This window comes from Balaenoptera musculus, chromosome 15 (assembly GCF_009873245.2).
Source record: "Balaenoptera musculus isolate JJ_BM4_2016_0621 chromosome 15, mBalMus1.pri.v3, whole genome shotgun sequence".
Lineage (NCBI taxonomy): Eukaryota > Metazoa > Chordata > Mammalia > Artiodactyla > Balaenopteridae > Balaenoptera > Balaenoptera musculus.
Genome location: NC_045799.1, coordinates 27,665,954 through 27,679,755, shown reverse-complemented (window position 1 = coordinate 27,679,755; position 13,802 = coordinate 27,665,954). Strand labels below are relative to the sequence as shown.

At 35.6% G+C, this 13,802-nt stretch overlaps 1 protein-coding gene across 1 annotated transcript; it reads right to left on the bottom strand.

The window, feature by feature from the left end:
- Positions 1 to 692: 692 nt before the first annotated feature.
- On the bottom strand, positions 693 to 3,026 carry DEFB129 (defensin beta 129). The gene is made up of 2 exons (XM_036827434.1): positions 2,959 to 3,026; positions 693 to 1,292 (listed from the first exon to the last, which is right to left on the bottom strand). Exons 1-2 carry the CDS (start codon positions 3,014 to 3,016, stop codon positions 847 to 849), a joined length of 504 nt encoding a protein of 167 aa, XP_036683329.1. The 5' UTR covers positions 3,017 to 3,026; the 3' UTR covers positions 693 to 846.
- Positions 3,027 to 13,802: the final 10,776 nt, after the last annotated feature.

Below are 13,802 nucleotides of genomic sequence, written 5' to 3'. Positions count from 1 at the left end.
AGACTGGTGCCTGTGTTCTGGTGGGTGGGGCTGGATCTTGTGTTTCTGGTGGGCAGGGCTGCATTTGGTGGGGCAGTGCTTTTTAAAAACATTTTTTAAAATGCTTTTTAGCTTTTCAGACCCTATTTTTACATTTTTTTAATGTGGCTACTAGAAAATTAAAAATTACCTACATGATTTGCATCTGTGGTCCGTATCATGTATCTATGGGAAGAACCGCTCTACCTGTTGCCTGTTGTCCCACTGGGAATCATGTTGAAAATGCCTTGGCTCAGAGATAGAAGTCATATATCTTCTCCCTTACCCCTCTTCCCTCCTCTCAGTCCCCCATATTTTTATCTTAAATGGCCTCATGAACTTAGGTTATGTTCTTCTGTGGAGAAGGTAGACTTGCTCTCCTCACATTCTATTTTGCATATCGTTCTTTCTGTGGGGAAAAATCTATGAAAAAAGAAAATATGTCTGCTGTTTTCATTCCTGTTGCCCCAAGAAAAGCACATAATATGAGAACCATAAATCTTCATTACAGGGGCTTATTTTGGTCCATCCATGGGCCAAATTCAATGTTGTAGTCAGCATTCCTGGTGCTTGCTTTCTCTTGGGCATGTAAACTAAAATTCTATCTTTTTCTAGCTCTATCTCCTCTTTGAGGCTCCTGAGAGAATGATAACATTATGTAAACTGTGGGTGCTTAAACAGTGTTTATTGAATGACTGATGATAAAGGAAACAGTTCTATGTCTCAGTTTATAGAAGCAAAGATAAAGAGGAGCTTAGTGTTTTAAAGGAAAGACCCACATCCCTGCTCATCTGCTTCCTCCAGCTCCAGTCATGTTGTCAGCAGTGTCTATGGTGGTGGTGCTGGTGGTGGGGAGTCAGTGGCTGAATCTCTTCTTTTTTTGGTGTCACTCTTGGTAGAAGTAGCAGTGTGTATTATCTTTCCTGTGATCATGGGGTTGGTGGTGGCAGAGTTCACAGTGGTGGCATTTGGGATGATGATGGTGTTGATGCTGGCAAAAGGGTTGACACTTCTGAATTTGGGCAGAAGAGATAAAGTATGATTTTTTGTTTGCATCACAACACTAAAATTCTTGGTAATTTTTAGCAGTTCCTGAGAGTCCTCTTCAAGTGTGTGGAGCATTTCATTTTGTATGTAGCTTTTTATCAGTCGAACCACTTTTGGTCCAATACAACATTTTTTCTTTTTGCATTTATCTACCTCTTTTTCGTCCATGGCGCAGTGGTCTTTGCATCTCCCAAAACCCATTACACATCTTCCCAAACCAAAGTATTCTGCACAAAGAAAAGAGAAAACCAAAGTGCTAAGGTTAATAACTAGATATGATATTAAAATTGCTGGAGCAAGAGGAATAGAGGCAGAGGGAGTTTGTTAATGCTAAATTTTAAGTACAGTGGTTAGGGATGTTGGTGGAGGCAACTGGCAGGCCAAGAGAGTCTTTGTACACCTCTGAAATCCAAAATAAGTCTCTAGTCTCCCTTCATTGAATAATTTAAAAAATCTAAAGAGGAAAAGGGAATGCAATTATTTGCTTCAAGATAAGATTTTAGACCTCTAATCGTAGACACTTGTAGAGTATCACTATCTCTCCCCATGATCCTAGGAAATACCAACAAGAGTAAAATCTATCATAAAACTAATTCAAGAAAGAATTTCAAAAGAGAATCAATAAGACTTTCAGAAGTTCTGGGTTCTTGCCAAACTCAGTGGTCCATGACCTCACTCTCCTTGACAATCGCTTGACCTGTGGTTCCTGGGGCATGGTGTTCTATCATTTTCAGCCTCTCTGGACACTATGTCCCTCAGAGGTCTTATTTATTATCATAGCCTTAACCTCATCTCTATGAAGATAACTCCCACATTGTTATCTATATCTCTAAATTCCCTGCTTAGAGTAGTACCTCATCTTCATCTGCTGGATGATTTTTCCATCCCATTGTTCCATCTATTTCTCTTTTCCAAATCAAGAAGCTTCTCCCTCACTCAACAATTCAACTGACTTTCTATAAAGCACAAGAGATTTATGTAGCACCTAATGTTCACATGCATTTCAATATTGTTTCTCACCGAAGACAACACTGTAAAATTCTTGTATTTTAAGCAGCTACACTGATTAACCCTACTATCTTATGTGGAATTTGAGGCTCAAATTTGACTTTACCCAAGATGACACAGCCATACTGGCTTATATTATAGCCCTTCTCTTAAGGTCCCAACATAAAAAAAAAATAGAAACATCTTTGACTCTTTTTTCTTTCCCTTCCTAGACCCATTGCCAATTTAATATCTGGATGATTCTTGTATTTTGAAACAAGTCTCAATGTTTCTATCTTCTTTTCAAAAAACAGTGGCCAAACTTCTGATTCAGCTTTTTGCCATGATGTGTTCCTAGATGCTCCTATGGGTAATTTGGGGATTTCTAATAAAACAAAGGCTGAGAGAAGGAATGAAACTCTATAAAAATCTGAAAAATTTGAGATGGAGAACATAGACCTGTTTACTGGATCCTGAGAGGAGATTTTCTGAGTGTAAGGGTAAGGACTTCCTCCTTATTATACCAAGGTACAAACTGATAGGAACCTTTACTTCAAGAGATGGTTTAAATTAGAAAAAGAGCGAAAATGAAGTGGACTTGGCATAAGTCCCAGATGACAACTATTAGAGGGCAGGAAGGCAGTTTTATATGTTGGATAATTTCTGAGTACACAAACAACATCCTACTTTCTCTGTAGCTTCCTGTGTTTCCCCATCAGACACAGTCTGGGGTTGGAGCCTATGGGGATATGTGGGGGATGGTGTATGACTGATGCAGTACATAAACTTTTCAGCCATATCTTGGGCATCTCATTTTTTAGCGTCTCTTTGGGTTCCCATTATCATGGACAGCCAAATCCCTGCTTCCTCAAACCGCTCCCTCTTAAACCTAGGATTTCACATTACCTGTGTTCACCTGGTACTGTAGCATGAGGCTGGCAAAGATAGGAAAAAGGAGCTTCATGGCTGGGTGCCAGAGAGGAAGCCTTGGATCTGGGTTCGTGTTCTTGAGCTCCAGCCTTTATTGGCATCTTCATGGCCTTAGGCTATGAGCAGTAAAGTGCAACCAAATCTCACAGCAATTGTGTTTTCTATGATTCTGTTTGAGAATAGTCTTTCCTGAACACCTCATGCAACAAATTTCCTGTTCTTGATCCTGGGGGGGAAATATAAGACACATAAGTTATGAAAGAAAATCCAAACCCTTTACACCTCTCCTTCTTAAGGTTTATTCAGGGCAAGAGTAATACATCTGCTTCACTATTTGTGAGCCTAGTTTTCCCTAAGGCATTTAGTGTATGAGATTCAGAAGAGCAGAACTTGCTATAACCATAGACTCCTGGAGGATAGAGACTCTGTCTTTTTTGTACTCTTGTTTCCAATGGCCATTACGGGTACTGAATCAACATAAGAACTCAATACATGTTTGTTGAATGAGTTTGTGGGAGGCAGTTCTTGGCATAACTTTAACTTCTTAAAAAAATGAGATATAATTAACATATAACACTATATTAATTTCAAGTGTATATCATAAGGATTCAATATTTGTATATATCCTCAGAAGTGGAATTGCTGGATTATATGGTAGTTCTATTTTTATTTTTTTGAGGAACCTCCATATTATTTGTATAGTGACTGAACCAATTTACATTCCTACCAACAGTGTACATAGGTTCCCTTTTCTCCTCACCTTTTACATCCTTGCCAACACCTATCTCATCTTCTTGATGATAGACATTCTAACAGGTGTGAGGTGATATCTCATCATGGTTTTGATTTGCATTTTCCTGGTGATTAGTGATGTTGAACATCTTTTTGTGTAGCTGTTGGCCATCTGTATGTCTTCTTTGGAAAAATGTCTATTCAGTTCCTCTGCCCATTTTTTAATTGATTTTTTTTTTGCTATTGAATTGTATGAGTTCTTTATATGTTGATAATTCAGATATTAACCTCTTATCAGATATATGATTTGCAAACATTTTCTCCCATTTGGTAGGTTGCCTTTTCATTTTGTTGATGATATTCTTTGCTGCACAGAAGTGTTTTAGTTTGTTGTACTCCCACCTGTTTATTTTTGCTTTTGTTAACTTTGCTTTTGGTGTCAAATCTAAAAAAATCATCGCCAAGACTGATATTAAGGAGCTTACTGCCTGTATTTTCTTCATGGAGTTTGATGGTTTTAGGTTTTACATTCAGGTCTTTAATCCATTTAGAGTTAATTTTTGTGTATGATGTAAGATAATGGTCCAGTTTCATTCTTTTGCATGTTGCTGTCCAGTTTTCTCAACACCATCAATTAAAGAGGATGTCCTTTCCCCATTATATATTCTTGGCTCCTTTGTTGTAAATTAATTGACCTATATGTGTGGTTTTATGTCTGGGCTCTCTATTCTTTCTGCTCAATTGATCTACATGTCTGTTTTTATGCCAATGCAGTACTGTTTTGATTACTATAGATTTGTAATGTATTTTGAAATCAGGGAGTGTAATACCTCCAGCTTTCTTCTTTGTCAATAGTGCTTTTCTATTTTGGGTCTTTTGTGGTTCCACAGAGGTTTTAGAATTGTTTGTTCTAGTTCTGTGAAAAAAGCCATTGGAATTTTGATAGAGATTGCATTAAATCTATAGATTGCTATGGGTAGTATGGACATTTTAATAATACTAATTCTTCCAATCCATGAGTGTGACATATCTTTCCATTTATTTGTGTTTTCTTCAATTTCTTTCATCAATGTCTTATAGTTTTCAGTGTACAGGTTTTTCACTTCCTTTGTTAAACTTATTCCTAAGTATTTTATTTTTTGATACAATTGTAAATGGGATTGTTTTCTTAGTTTCTCTTTCTGATAGTTCATTATTAGTGTATAGAAACAACAGATTTTTGTTTATTGTTTTTGTATTCTGCAATTTTACTGAATTTGTTTATTAGTTCTACCAGTTTTTGTTTTTTTTTTTGGTGGAGACTTTAGGGTTTTTAAAAATATGTAATATCATCTCATATGCAAATCTTCACAATTTTACTTCTTCCTTTCTGATATGGATGGATTTTATCTCTTTTTCTTGACTATTTGCTCTGGCTACAACGTCCAATAGTATGTTGAATAAAAGTGGCAAGAGTGGGCATTCTTATCTTGTTCTTGATCTTACAGGAAAAACTTTCAGCTTTTCATCATTAAGTATGATGTTAGTTGTGGGCTTGTTGCATATGGTCTTCATTATGTTGAGGTACATTACCTCTATACACACTGTTGAGAGTTTATATCTTAGATGAATGTTGAATTTTGTCAAATGCTTTTTTCTACATCTATTGACATGATCATATGATTTTTAGCCTTCATTTTGTTAATGTGGTGTAACATATTGATTGATTTGTGAATGTTGAACCATACTTGGGTCTCTAGAATAAATCCGACTCGATCACAGTTTATGATTCTTTAAATGTATTGTCAAATTTGGTTGGCCAATATTTTACTGGGAATTTTTACATCTATGTTCATCAGTGATATTGGCCTATAATTTTCTTTTCTCATGGTGTCCCTGTCAGGTTTTGGTATCAGGGTAATGTTGGCCTCATAAGCTGAGTTTGGAGGTGTTCCCTCTCTTCTATTTTTTGGAAGAGTTGAGAAGAATTGGTATTGATTTTTCTTTGAATTTTTGATAGAATTTACTGGTGAAGGCATCTGGTCTTGGACTTTTTTTTTGTTGGGAGGTTTTTGTTTACTGACTTAATCTCCTTACTAATTGGTCTGCTCAGCTTTTTTATTTCTACATGATTCAGAATTGGTAGATTGTATGTTTCTAGGAATGTATCAATTTTTTTTTCTGGATTGTCCAGTTTGTTAGTGTATAACTTTTCATACTGGTCTCTTACGATCATTTGTATTTCTGTGGTATCACTTGTAATGTCTCCTCTTTCTTTTTCTGATTTTATTTACAGTATTTGACTCTACTCTCTTAATTTCTTGGTGAGTCTAGCTAAAATTTTGTCTACTTTGTTTATCTGAAAAAGCCCAGCTCTTAGTTTCATTAATCTTTTCTATTGTCTTTTTAGTCTCTAATTTATTTCTGCTCTGATTTTTATTATTTACTGCCTTCTACTAACTTTGGGCTTAATTTGTTCTTCTATTTTTAGTTTCTTGAGGAGTAAAGTTATGTTGTTTAGTTGAGATCTTTCTTGTTTCTTGATGCAGACATTTATTGCTATGAATGTTTCTTTTAGAATTGCTTTTGCTGCATCTCATATGTTTTGGTGTGTTGTGATTCCATTTTGATTTGTCTCAAGGTATTTGTTAATTTCACCTTAAAAATTTTTTTAAATTGGAGTATAGTTGATTTACAATGTTGTGTTAGTTTCTGATATACAACAAAGTTAAACAGTTATACATCTACATATATCCAATCTTTTTTTTTGTTTTTTTAGATTCTTTTCCCATATAAGCCATTACAGAGTATTGAGTAGAGTTCCCTATGCTATACAGCAGGTTCTTATTAGTTATCTATTTTAATATATAATAGTGTGTATATGTCAGTCCCAATCTCCCAATTAATCTCTCACCCCTCCTTATCCCCTGGTAACCATAAGTTTGTTTTCTACATCCATGACTCTACTTCTGTTTTGTAAATAATTTTATTTGTACCTTTTTTTTTTTTTAAAAGATTCCACATAAAGTGATATCATATGATATTTGTCTTTCTGTGTCTGACTTACTTCACTCAGTATGACAATCTCTAGGTCCATCCATGTTGCTGCAAATGACATTATTTCATTCTTTTTTTTTTCATGTATATACTGCAATTTTATTTCAATCGCACAAACGAAGTTAGCATGTAGGAAATTTAAATGAAACAGTATGGTAAAAATAGCAGAGAATCAAAAACTCTAATAAGGAAGTACACCTAAAGCATGAGACTTCAACATTCATTGGTGTTTCATCTTGTTTTGATTGACACTTGATGCTTGCAAATTTTGAAACAAACTTTGAGATCATGATGATTATTCTGGAGAGATTTCAGCACCAGCACTAAGATTTGTACATTCATTTGGTTTGCAACTGACTTGTTAGCCATTTACATAGTGTATAGTACAGATTTCTCACAGGTCAGATCACAGTGTTGAAGGAAAGAAGTACCTTCCTGTAATTAGAAAGGATCCCCTGAACTGCACGCAGCTTAAGACATCCAATGTACAAGAGCACGAAAACCATCATAATATTGTGGCTCCCAAGAAAATAGTTTTGATAAGAAAAATAACCTAAGCTTCTGTTTCCCATTTTAATTACTGAAATCTCTAACAATAACAAAACTGTCACATAGGACAACAAATATATACAGTAATTCAATCAAACTTCTTGGAAAAAACACACTTAGCAATCTGGGATAATGCAGAACGACAGGAAATAAAACGTGATTCAACACTGGTTCCTTTTGTTATTTTACACAGACATCATGTTAATATTAGACCAAGGCACAAAACGTTTAGTGCATAAACCAGTTTCTTTTTTAAGATCTAGCATTTTTACCGTAGTCTTTTATCTTACTTTGGACCACTTGTACCCAGTACTCTATCCTACTATAGACCGTTTAACTTAATCAACAAAATCAAAAATGATTTCTGACCAGATTTATGGGGGACATAAACATTTGTATCATCAAAGTGTTTGCATAGCCAAAAGTACAATAGTAAAGATGAAAATGCCTCCTATTTCTTTTAGAAAGTAGTACTTCATAAGCTTGCTGCATCTTTAATGTCTTCACTATTGGATGACAATGAAGAGTTGATAGAAAAAAAGAACTGTATACTTGAATTATGATAGCTCATCCATCACAGATCTAAAAATTAAGTTTCTACAGAAACAGGAACTATTTTAACAGGGGAAAAAATTCCCTCATTCAAACCTCTTTGAAGTGGTAATGGCTGCAAACTTGCAGCACTTAGAAAACTATGCTATCAACAAGTTCTGTCTTATGAACTTAGATTAAGAAATCTAGAAAGCAGATGAAAGTGGATTATTTCTTCAAAATTTTAGTAAAACTACTGATAATCTAAGGTTTCAAAGCAAATATGGCACATAACAACTCAAGCATAAATCAAGATGGAGAGCCTGGAGAATTGTGATTTCCTAAAATTTCAAAAAATTCTATCATTGCAACATACAGGATTTCTCCCCTATTTTAATTTTAGAAGTTTCAAAGAAAAGGGAGTGGATAACATACACACACGTGAGTGCCCACACAAACACGCACGCACTCACACACATGGTGGTAAGTAGAGTATCTAGTTCCTTCTTCCCACCACCTAAGTCTCACTTTATTTATTAAAAGAAAATTATGCAGGACACCCCTCGTTGTTTTCCCTTTATCTAATGATTTCTGTGACCTTAATTGCTGCCATCATTGTTACTTTTCTAGTATTTCAACATAACAAGGTTCAAAAGCAGCTTTGTAGTCAGGAACGTGTACCTGAATACCTATATAACTGCAGGGCGCCTAGGTAATAACAACTGCCAAATTCAGGGATGGAACTTTTGAGTTCCACAGTAAGATGTAATTCATGTGAAGCTCAGAATCATGTTTCAGACCACTGAACTTACTCAAGTTAAAATACAAATAGCTGAAGACATGATGTAAAAGATTAAGTACTTGCTGCTGTTAACATATTTACCAATTAAAGTCACAAAATATTCCTCAGAAATTAACTTTAAATAAAAAATTTTTCCTTCCCTTCCTCCCGCTCCCCTATACTCTACAAAATGTTTTCCCTGGGACTAGGCCTTGAAAAGGCCACCACATATTAGTTTGACATGCATTACTGTCTGCAATTTAAAAAGCTAATTTTGTGGTGGTTGTAATTACATTATAAAAATGTCCACATGCATAAATCTAAAAAAGGTTGAAAACCTACAGTGAATCTACAATACACTGTTTTACATTTGACCACTGGTTTGTGTTATGTAGGAGTCACAGATGTGGTAAAGCATTGTAATAATTTAGGAAGGCATCTAAATCTTTAAATTCTGGACAAATTTTATGTTTGAATCTACCAAATTGCATGAAGGCTAAACTCGAGAGACTTCCTATCATTCTAAAATTCCTCACTCTGAACAAATCATTTTTAGCACACTTTCTTATAACTATCACCCTTTGAAAGCACATACAATTCCATTTGTTCCACATTTTACATTCTTTTTTATGGCCGAGTAATATTCCATTGTAAATATGTACCACCTCTTCTTTATCCGTTTATCTGTTGATGGGCATTTAGGTTGTTTCCATGTCTTGGCTATTGTAAATAGTGCTGCAATGAACATTGGGCACTTCTTTTTTTAACTTTTGATTTTATATTGGAGTATAGCTGATTAACAATGTTGTGATATCTTCAGGTGCACAACAAAGGGACTCACTCATACATATGCATGTATCCATTCTCTCCCAAACTCCCCTCCCATCCAGGCTGCCACAAAACATTGAGCAGAGTTCCCTGTGCTATACGGTAGGACCTTGTTGGTTATCCATTTTAAATATGGCAGTGTGTGCATGTCAATCCCAAACTCTCTAACTATCCCTTCACCCCCAACCCTTCCCCCCTGGTAACCATAAGTTCGTTCTCTAAGTCTGCGCATCTGTTTCTGTTTTGTAAATAAGTTCATTTGTATCATCTCTTTTTAGCTTCTGCATATAAGGGATATCATATGTTATTTCTCTTTCTCTTTCTGACTTACTTCAGTCAGTATGACAATATCTAGGTCCATCCATGTTGCTGCAAATGGCATTATTTCATTCTTTTTAATTGTTGAGTAATATTCCATGGTATATATGTACCACATCTTCTTTATCCATTCCTTGGTCGATAGACATTTAAGTTGCTTCCATGTTTTGGATATCATAAACAGTGCTGCAATGAACATTGTGGTGCATGTATCCTTTCGGACCATGTTTTTCTCCTGATATATGCTCAGGGGTGGGATTGCAGGGTCATATGGTAGCTCTATTCTTAGTTTCTTAAGGGACCTCCATACTGTTCTCCATAGTGGCTGTACCAATTTACATTCCCACAAACAGTGTAGGAGTGTTCCCTTCTCTCCACACCCTCTCCAGCATTTATTGTTTGTGGATTTTTTTGATGATAGCTATTTTGACTGGTGTGAAGTGATAACTCATTGTAGTTTTGATTTGTATTTCTCTAATAATTAATGATGTTGAACATCTTTTCATGTGCCTCTTGGCCACCTGTATGTCTTCTTTGGAGAAATATCTATTTAGGTTTTCTGCCCATGTTTTTTGACTGAGTTGTTTGTTTTGATGATATTAAGCCTCATGAGCTGTTTGTAAATTTTGGAGACTAATCCCTTGCCAGTCACATCATTTGCAAATATTTTCTCCCAGTCTGTGGGTTGTCTTTTCATTTTGTTTATGGTTTCCTTTGCTGTGAAAAGCTTTTGAGTTTAATTAGGTCCCATTTGTTTATTTTTGCTTTTATATCCATTATTCTGGGAAAATGATCTTGCTGTGATTTGTGTCAGAGAGGATTCTGCCTATGTTTTCACTAGGAGTTTTAAAGTGTCCAGGCTTACATTTAGGTCTTTAATCCGTTTTGAGCTTATTTTTGTGTATGGTGTTAAAGAATGATCTAGTTTCATTTTTTTACTGTCCAGTTTTCCCAACACCATTTGTTGAAGAGACTGTCTTTCCTCCATTGTATAGTCTTGCATCCATTGTCATAGATTAATTGACCACAGGTGCATGGGTTTATCTCTGGGCTTTCTATCCTGTTCTACTGATCTATATTTCTGTTTTTGTGCCAGTACCATATTGTCTTGATTACTGTAGCTTTGTAGTATAGTCTGCAGTCAGGGAGTCTGATTCCTCCAGCTCCGTTTTTCTTTCTCAAGATTGCTTTGGCTATTCGGGGTGTTTTGCATCTCCATACAAATTTTAAGATTTTTTTTGTTCGAGTTCTGTGAAAAATGCCATTGGTAATTTGATAGGGATTGCACTGAATCTGTAGATTGCCTTGTGTAGTATAGTCATTTTGACAATATTGATTCTTCCAATCCATGTACATGGTATATCTTTCTATCAGTTTGTGTCATCTTCGATTTCTTTCATAAGCGTCTTATAGTTTTTGGGGTACAGGTCTTTTGTCTCCTTAGGTAGGTTTTTTTTTTTAAACATTCTTTTTTTTTATTTTTATAAATTCAGTTCTTTATTCATTTATTTATTTATTTTTGGCTGTGTTGGGTCTTCGTTTCTATGTGAGGGCCTTTTCTAGTTGTGGCAAGTGGGGGCCACTCTTCATCGCGGTGCACGGGCCTCTCATTATCATGGCCTCTCTTGTTGCAGAGCACAGGCTCCAGATGTGCAGGCTCAGTAATTGTGGCTCACGGGCTTAGTTGCTCCGTGGCATGTGGGATCTTCCCAGACCAGGGCTCGAACCCGTGTCCCTTGCATTGGCAGGCAGATTCTCAACCACTGCACCACCAGGGAAGCCTCTCCTTAGGTAGGTTTATTCCTAGTTATTTTATTCTTTTTGATGTGATGGTAAATGGGATTCTTTCTTGAATTTCTCTTTCTGATCTTTTGTTGTTAGTGTATAGAAATGCAACAGATTTCTGTGTATTAATTTTGTAACCTGAAACTTTACCAGATTCATTGATAAGCTCTAGTAGTTTTCTGGTAGCATCTTTAGGATTTTCTATGTATAGTATCATGTCATCTGCAAACAGTGACAGCTTAACTTCTTTTCCAAATTGGATTCCCTTTATTTCTTTTTCTTCTCTGATTGTCATAGCTAGGACTTCCAAAACTACGTTGAGTAAAAGTGGCAAGAGTGGACATCCTTGTCTTGCTCCTGATCTTAGAGGAAATGTTTCAGCTTTTCACCACTGAGTATGATGTTAGCTGTAGGTTTGTCATATATGGCCTTTATTATGCTAAGGTAGGTTCCCTCTATGCCCACTTTCTGGAGAGCTTTTAATCATAAATTGGTGCTGAATTTTTTTTTTAACATCTTTATTGGAGTATAATTGCTTTACAATGGTGTGTTAGTTTCTGCTTTATAACAAAGTGAATCAGTTATACATATACATATCATCATATCTCTTCCTTCTTGTGTCTCCCTCCCTCCCCTCTAGGTGGTCACAAAGCTTGGTGCTGGATTTTGTCAAAAGCTTTTCTTACATATATTGCGATGATCATATGGTTTTTATTCTTCAATTTGTTGATGTAGTGTATCACACTGATTGATTTGCAGATACTGAAAAATCCTTGCATCTCTGGGATAAATCCCACTTGATCGTGGTGTATGATCCTTTTAAAGTGTTGTTGGATTCGGATTACTAGTATTTTGTTGAGGATTTTTGAGTCTATGTTCATCAGTGATATGGACCTGTAATTTCCTTTTTTTGTGGTATTTTTGTCTGGTTTTGGTATCAGGGTGATGGTGGCCTCATAGAATGAGTTTGGGAGTTTTCCTTCTTCTGCAACTTTTGGGAACAGTTTCAGAAGTATAGGTGTTAGCTCTTCTCTAAATGTTTGATAGAATTTGGCTGTGAGGCCATCTGATCCCGGACTTTTGTTTGTTGGGAGTTTTAAAATCATTGTTTCAATTTCAGTGCTTGTGATTGGCCTGTTCATATTTTCTATTTCTTCCTTGTTCTGTCTTGGGAGCCTGTACCTTTCTAAGAATTTGTCCATTTCTTTCAGGTTGTCCATTTTATTGGCACACAGTTGCTTGTAGTAGTCTCTTATGATCCTTTGTATTTCTGTGGTGTCCATTGTAAATTCTCCCTTTTCATTTCTAATTTTATTGTTTTGAGTCTTCTCCCTTTTTCTCTTGATGAGTCTGGCTAAAGGTTTATCAATTTTGTTTATCTTTTCAAAGAACCAGCTTTTAGTTTCATTGATCTTTCCTATTGTTTTCTTTGTCTCTATTTCATTTATTTCTGCTCTGATTTTTATGATTTCTTTCCTTCTACTAATTTTAGGTTTTGTTTGTTCTTCTTTCTCTAGTTGCTTTAGTTGTAAGATTAGGTTGTTTATTTGAGAATTTTTTTGTTTCCTGAGGTAAGATTTTATTGCTATAAACTTCCCACTTAGAACTGCTTTTGCTGCATCCCATAGGTTTTGGATCATTGTACTTTCATTTTCATTTGTCTCTAGGTATTTTTTGCTTTCCTCTTTGATCTTTTTCAGTGATCCATTTGTTGTTTAGTAGCATATTGTTTAACCTCCAAGTGTTTGTGTTTTTTTAAATAGTTTTTTTCCTTGTAGTTTATTTCTAATCTCATAGCGTTGTGACTGGAAAAGATGCTTGATATGATTTCAATTTTCTTAAATTTACCGAGGCTCACCTGTGGCCCAGCATGTGTTCAATCCTGGAGAATGTTCTGTGTGAACTTGAGAAGAATGTGTATTCTGCTGTTTTTGGTTGGAATGCTCTGTAAATATCAATTAAGTTCATCTGGTCTAATGTGTCATTTAAGGCCTGTGTTTCCTTATTGATTTTCTATCTAGATGATGTGTTCATTGATGAAAGTGGAGTGTTAAAGTCCCCCACTATTACTGTGTTACTATTGATTTCTCCCTTTATGGCTGTTAGTATGTGCCTTACACATTGAGGTGCTCATATGTTGGGTGCATATATATTTACAATTGTTATATCTTCTTCTTGGATTGATCCCTCGATCATTATGTTGTGTTCTTCTTTGTCTCTTATAACAGTCTTTATTTCAAAGTCTATTTCTCTGATATGA